This window comes from Chionomys nivalis, chromosome 9, assembly GCF_950005125.1.
Source record: "Chionomys nivalis chromosome 9, mChiNiv1.1, whole genome shotgun sequence".
Taxonomy (NCBI): Eukaryota; Metazoa; Chordata; class Mammalia; order Rodentia; family Cricetidae; genus Chionomys; species Chionomys nivalis.
The window spans coordinates 13,091,732-13,099,313 of NC_080094.1; the positions used below are offsets into that span (position 1 = coordinate 13,091,732).

At 50.9% G+C, this 7,582-nt stretch overlaps 1 protein-coding gene across 1 annotated transcript; it reads left to right on the plus strand.

Annotated features, from left to right (window-relative positions):
- Ocstamp (osteoclast stimulatory transmembrane protein) lies at nt 1–5,336 on the plus strand. The gene is made up of 4 exons (XM_057781651.1): nt 1–37; nt 372–677; nt 2,778–3,777; nt 4,596–5,336. The coding sequence occupies exons 2-4, from the start codon at nt 634–636 to the stop codon at nt 5,037–5,039; spliced, it is 1,488 nt and encodes a 495-aa protein (XP_057637634.1). The 5' UTR covers nt 1–37; nt 372–633; the 3' UTR covers nt 5,040–5,336.
- The last annotated feature ends 2,246 nt before the right edge of the window (nt 5,337–7,582 follow it).

Here is a 7,582-nt window from a genome sequence, read left to right on the forward strand (position 1 = left end):
GGGGGACTGGTGCTAGGGAGAAGTCTCTGCATGCCAGGTAGGGATGGTCTGGAGTTACCCCCAACCACCACAGGGACTCGTGCAACTATTGAGCACCTACAGTTTTCAGTACAGGCTGCATTTATTATTCTCTTTCCGTGTCTGTACGTGGTGGCTAAGAAGAGCACAGTGTGGCCTTAGCGGGTTCCTGTGGGTCTCCTGTGGGTTTTCATCCCCAGAATCAAGGATTGGGTTTTCCTGGGAGACTTAACTATGGGAGGAGGGACAGGGAAGCAGAGTGGAGCTCTTAGTCTGGTGTTACTGTGAGTTGTTTCCCTGAACCTCAGTTTCTTCCTCCGTGAAATGGACTAATTTTACCTTCCTGCCTTCAGGATCACAGGCAATGCTCGGAAAATATGTCTCCTCTCACTCTCCTCCTCCTCCTCCCACCCCTGGCGGCTCCTGACTGCCTTTCAGGAGAGGATGAGACAGCTGGCCCAGCCCCCAAGAGTTGGGCCCCTGGCTGGGCAGAATGAGGCAGCCAGGAGGTTCTGATTAAAGGGACAAAAGCAGAAGCGATGGGACGATCCCCACACTTCCTCTCCACCTGCCATGGCTGTCGCGGCAGCTGCCTGAACTCAGCTGTCAAAGGCCATGTGGGACAACAGAGGAGCCGCGGAACACCTCATCAGGTTGGGGTAGGTTCAGGGATTGGGACACAAGGGGCACGGGCAAGAAACGTCAGCAGCCCCTTGAAACGGGCATGAACTCCAGTCTCAAGTCTTCCCCCTCACCGGCTGAGACCACCAACGAACCCTCCCCTTTCTAGCCTCGGTTTCCTCCTGGTCGGATGGAAACAACAGCCATGGCTGTAAGGCTGTGCGGGAACAGAACAAGAGGGGTGTGCAGAGGATGCCGTTCAGAGAGAAAGCTATGACACTCCCTGCCACTGATAATACCCGGCTGACTGAGCACCTGACATAGCTTCCGGTTCTTAAAAGCATTCATGCTCCTTGACATTATTTCAGTTCCCCGTTCCCAAACGAATCAAGCTGTGTGTAGTGTGTAGTATGTTTGTCTTCGGGGGGCCAGGAAGGGAGTACAGGGGTTGAAGATGCCCGGGTGTGCAGCAGTGACAAGCGCCTATAGGGGGCGCACTCTGAGGTAAAGCCCTGGAGGCAGTGGATGTCCAGCTCCACCCAGCCACCTGCAGCAAAGACAGCAGTGATAAACCAGATACCTGACCTGTAACAGGAATTCTAACTGGTCTCAATAATAAAAACCCAGAGTCAGATATAGGAGTTAATGCTGAAGGTTAGAGAAGCAGAGCGGCCAGCATCTAGAGAGTTCTTCACCTCTACCAATGCTCAGACCAATGGGGCAGTCCCGTCCTTAGACTGTCTGCCTTTCAGAGTGCCCTGTTCCTCAGACTGCCTTGAGCTCCTGTCTCCTCCCGCCTTGTATTCCTCCCTCCACCTGTTTATATCACTTCTGCTTCCACCTCCCTAGTGCTGAGATTAAAGGTGTGTGATCACCTTTCTCTTATAGACTGGATCAATTTCGTGTAGCTCGGGGTGGTCTTGAACTAACAGAGGTTCATCTGTCCCCTGACTCCTGAGATTAAAAGTGTGTGCCACTACTGCCTGGCCTCTAGTGGCTTAGCTCTGTACTCTGATCTTCAGGCAAGCTTAACTTGCTAAAATACAAACAAAATATTGCCACACTGACCCCTAAATCCAGCTGTGTTTTAACTTCCTTTTTGCCGTCACTAGTGTGAGCGCCTAGGAGGTCAGAGTCAGTCTGCTTCCCTTACTGCTGTGTCTCCAACGCTAAGCTCACAGTAATTGCTCAACAGATATTCGCTGAGGGCTAGAGAGACAGCTCACTCAGTAAAGTGCCTGCTGCATAGGCTCGGGGACCTGACGTCAATGCCAGAACACATGCAAGAAAGCAAGGTGTGAGAGAATGCACCTGCAAACCCAGCTCTGACTGCGAGCCCAGCTCTGGGGCTTGCTGGTCAGCCATTTAGGTAAACTGGTGAGCACCGAGGCAGTGAGAGACCTCACCTCAGAAAAATGTGATGGTGGGCCCATGAGACATCTCAGCCAGTAAAGTGCTGACACCAAGCCAGAGAGCCAAGTTCAATCCTTAAAACCCATGTGATAGAAGGCAAGAAACAGATCCTGGGAGTAAGTCGTCCTGTGACTCTTACACGTTGTCCTCTGACGTCTATACACATGCACACACATGCACGCACACACACATGCACACACACACACATAAGCAAAGACATACACACACACAGAGGCATGCAAGCACTCACAAACCCCCACATACCCACATGTACACACCCCCATGCATGCACACACATGTACATACATGCACACACATGCACAGAGGCATGCAAGCACGTGCACACAAAATTAAAATGTAATGAAGAAATCGAGGTGGAGAATGAATTTACACACATGTGTAATACACAATAAATAAAAAAATAAATAAATGTGATTTCAGTGACTAATATAGGGCTGGTTGAAGAGACACCCAGCCCCACATCCTCAAGTATTAGAGATATTAGGCTGTTGACCGACAGCCCTGTAAAGATTTCCTCTGCGAAGCTCTGATTGGTTCAGCTTGTGTTACCCCCGCCCCCATGGGTGGAATACCTCTGATTGATCTATCTGAAGGTGTGCCTGTCCCTGTGGCTATGAGAGCAGGTTCTGCCAACAACCTGGCTGGTGGGACAGAGGACACCCACCCCCTCCTGACACAGAGTTCCCCTATTTCCTTGTGTGCAGGTGGAAATTCTGGCGTTTGGGGATCTACAAGGCGCTTGTCCCGCTGCAGACTGCCTGGAATGCCTTCTCGCAGCCCCTCCCAACCAGCTGCAGTGAACTTCTGACACAACTGCTCCTGTGTGCTTCCCTGACCGGCATCATCGCAGGCCTGCTTCATCACTGGCTGGTCTCTTCACAGCTTTATCCTCAGGGCCCCCCTGCCCTGGTGACCACTGTCTGTGGGCTCCTGGTCTTCCTGAGCCTGAGCCTGGTGCCCCCTATCCGCTGCCTATTTGCGCTCAGTGTGCCTACCCTGGGCTCCGAGCAGGGCCGCCGGCTACTCCTGTCCTACAGTGTAGCCAACCTGGCTGTTGCCGTGGTGCCCAATGTGTTAGCCAACCTGGGTGCAGCTGGACAAGTACTGAGCTGTGTTACTGAGGGCTCGTTGGAGAGTCTGCTTAATACCACTTACCAGCTGGGCCTGGCATCCCAGGCGCTGGGCCCAGCGAGCCAAGCAGGCAGTCGGAGCCTGGCGTTTGAGGCACAGGGCAACAGCTCAGCCTTCCGCCTTCACATGCATATGGCCGCTCAGCAGATCCTGGAGGACTTCTCTAGCCTGGAGTTCCTGACCCAAGCAGCACTGGGGACTCAGCGGGTGGTCACCGGGTTGTTTATGCTGGGCCTCCTGGGCGAGTCCGCCTGGTACCTTCACCGCTACCTCACTGACCTGCGCTTCGACAATATCTATGCCACCCGGCAGCTGGTTCGGCAGCTGACCCAGGCTGATGCCACACATCTGCTGGCCTCTCCACCTCCCTGGCTGCTCCACGCAGCCCAGCCAAAGCTGTCGCATGAGGAATTGCTGAGCTGTCTTCTCAGGCTGGGGCTACTGGCACTGCTTCTAGTCGCTACAGCTGTGACAGCAGCCACAGACTATGGGGCCTTCCTCTTGGCACAGGCAGCTGTGACCTGGGCTCAGAAGTTGCCCACTGTCCCCGTCACTCTCACGGTCAAGTATGACGTAAGTACGTGGAGGGGAACGCTCTCGGAATTATTCAGGTGGGCAGAGTCTTTTCAATCCTGGGCTTTCGTCCATGTTTGCTGGCTTGAGTCATCATCTTGGCATACGCCTGGGAGTCGTAGGCAGATGGTGTGGAGGCACGGAACACAAGAAAACAGAAATGGAACACAGGAAGGGGCCAGGGCAAGGTGCAGCCCCCAGACACCCCCCCCCAGGGACTGCTTTCTCCAGCGTGGCCCCGCCTCCGACTTCTTCACCTCCTTCCCACAAGGCCTTTGTGCTGTAGACCCATCAACCAACCCAATCATTGGTTAGAACAGAGCCCCCATGATCTGACCCCCCCATGATCTGTGATCCTCACAGATACACCCAGAGTGAACATTGCTGACGATTCTATCAAGCTGATGAGACAGTCACAACACCAAAGCATCAATTGGTGGGACTTTTTTTTTCTCTCTAAAGACAGGGCTTCACTATGTAGTCTTGAGTGCCGTGAAACTCGCTAAAGCAGATCAGGCTGGCCTCAAAATCACAGAGAGCTCCACCCACTTCTGCCTCCTCAGTGCTGAGATCAAAGGTGTGGGCTACCACCCTGGTGTACCCAGTGAGTGGGTGGAACCCATGTATCTACCGTCTGAGTCATTGATACATCCCCAGCTTTAAAAGTTTTCTCCAAAGTACTTTGGGTAACATTTGTGAGGTGCCACTTTGCTGGCTACTGAGTTACAGTTGTCCTGCCCTTGACCCATTCTGTAGATGGCAGGGATAGGGACTGGCCCAACAGCGCCTCTGACACAATCCTTTTCTCTGTTTTGAAGGCCTCATATAAACTCCTAGGCTTCATCCTCTTCGTCCTCAACCAGCCTCCGGTGGAGAGCAAGTTTGCCTCGGCACAACGCTCCTTCCAGTGGGAGCTATACTCTATACCCCACGACTGCCGCCTACCTCAGGCTCAACCGCCCCAAGTCAGAGCCGCGCTGACCGCGGGCACCCTGCAGCTGCTAGCGGGTGCCACCTTAGTGCTGCAGGCCTACGCTTGGCGCCTGCGGCATGCCATCGCTGCTTCCTTCTTCCCTGTCCAGGAAGCCAGGAGAGTTAGCCACTTGCAGGGCCGGCTCCAGAGGAGACAAGATCGGAGTGACCACCTAGACAAACAGGCCTGCACCACGGGCACCTGGGGACCCAGGAAGCCCAGGCAGGGGTCAAGAGCTCCAGAGTCACAGGGGCTTAAGTCGCTTGACTCCTCTTTGGTCTCCATTTGACCTTGGGTAGAACATTGCCCTTCTCGGAACCTCGGTTTCCTTATCTACATAATGATGATGCAATCTGCTTTTTCACGTGACGTGTGCACAAAACCATACCAAGTGGAAGGCCTAGATGAGCCAGCAAGGTACAGTTACAGTCAAGGTCTTGAAAGTTTGGCGAAGGGGGGAATCAGGATAGTCCAGTTCCTTCCTCTCCAGGGAGATTACCCTGATAACATCCACGTGGAGATTCTGCCTGTGGGTTCACCTCAGCACTCCCCTGACTTAGGAGCCTCTAATCCTCAGAATGTACAATTATCAGAAAGTTTGAGTTTGTAAATGAGTATATTTATTAAATATAAGAAAAAAACAGTTTTGCTGTTCCTCTGGACTTGTCAAGTTTAGTAAATGAAAACATATGCTCTGCTTGGTTTTGAATATCAGAGAAGGGACACATTTGTTTAGTATCCAGTGGCCCTTGGCTATGAACCTGGTCTCTGGTTAGCCATGAGTGGCCTGGAGTTCCCCACAATAAAATAATAACCACAAGGTTAAAATGACAAATTTCAAGTTCTTGATTGACTTTTGGGATGGGGGAGTCAGGCAGTACCCCATTCATTAAAAGAGAATCAAGTGTTATGAAGACTGAACAAAGACGTTTGCTACGTGGAGAGAGAGTGGAAGAAAAGCAGAATGGGGTGTAAGGGGCACTAGCCCCAAAGCCTGTATAAATGTTGTGAAACACGAGGTTCACATTTGTTTTCACAGCATCCGTATCACAAACACACGGAGAATGAACCACATCACTGTAACTGCAGCTACGACAGATTCTTTCGCCTCTGCGGTGGTCTGAGTGAGAATGGCCCCCATAGGCTCATATATTTGAATGCTTGGTCCCCAGTTGGTGGAACTGTTTGTGAAGGATTGGGAGGTGTGACCTTGCTGAAGGAGGTGTGTTGCTGGTTAGTGGGCTTTAAAGTATTGAAAGACTCACACCATTCCCGGTTAGCTCTCTACTTCATGCTTGCAGATCAAGAGGTGAGCTCTCACTACTGCTCCAGCACCATGTCTACCTGCTGCCATGATGATCATGGACCATAACCCTCTGTAACTTTAAGACCCAGATGAACTTTTTCTTCTGTAAATTCCCTTGGCCAAGATGTTTTATCACAGCAATAGAAAAGTAACTAAGATAGCATCATTTCTTTCCTTTCTCGTTGTTTATTTTGTTTTGGGATAGGGTTTCATGTAGCCCAGGCTGCCCTCAAACTCATTATGTAGGCAAGGATAACCTTGAACTTCTTGATCCTCCTGCTTCCACCCACCAAGCGCTAGAATTACAGCAAGTCCACAGCAGCAGAAAAAGGGGAGAGCCAGCCTCAGTCACGGGGAAGGGGAAGACCAGTGCCAAAGGCTGTGCTGTGCCCTGCATGTTCTCAGAGGTGTACATAGGATTATGCATGTGCACACACATACACACACACAACTGTGCACACACAGAAAGAAAAAAAGAGAAGGAAGGAGGCAAGGAAGAAAGGGGAAAAGGTTAGATATTTTCTTTTCAGGTATAAGATCAGATTATTACATTTAATATAATTCTCTGAATTAAGTACATTAAAAAATGTATTAAAAAATGAAAAGGAGAATTAAGTTCAGACTAGATAAACAGACGTGTGGTTGCCAGTCTGAGTTCCACAGGACAACTGAATTGAGAAAGAAAACAATCGAGGTGTCTTTCACTGGTCACTAACCCATCCAGGAGGTCTAACCACAGGAACCCCCAAAGGCCCACCTCCTGGCACCATTACTTGAGGAGCTAGGATATCAGCATCTGAATTTGGGGCACACAGACCAGTCACCTCAGGGACCTTACGATGTGGGAAGCAGGGGAACACTTTGGGACAGCATGAGCTTTATTCCCAACTGCCACATGGTGGAAGAATTGAACCAACTCCCCTGTGACTGTCCTCTGACCTCCACATGTTTACCGTGGCATGCACACATATGCACATGTGTGTGTGCGCAGTGCACATACATATACACACATGATAAATGAACTCACAACCGCTGTGGTTGCTTATACTAAATAAGCCTACCAATATTCTGGAATGGACTGGGGAGGGGCACACGAGGCCTCACTCCTGACTGAGGAGCTATTAGCAGCCAATGGCTCCTGGGGTGGGGACTCCTTTATATTGAGGGGTGTGACTCCTGGGGGGTTGCCCATACTTCAGTGGATGGTCCCCACACCATGCACTTACTGGCAGCACTAATTGTATTTGTAATATATTCTATATTGTAGTAGGGAGCCCACTGCTTCTTGGTTCCTGGTCACCCAGCTTGCTTAGACCCAAAATGGTCACACAGAAACTGTACTAATTAAATCACTGCTTGGCCCTTTAGCTCTAGCTTCTTATTGGCTAACTCTTACATATTAATTTAACCCATTTCTATTAATCTGTGTATTACTGTGGCTGTGACTTACTGGCTAAAATTCTGGCATCTGTCTCTGGCAGGGCACCATGGCATCTCCCTGACTCTGCCCTTCTTCCTCCCAGCAT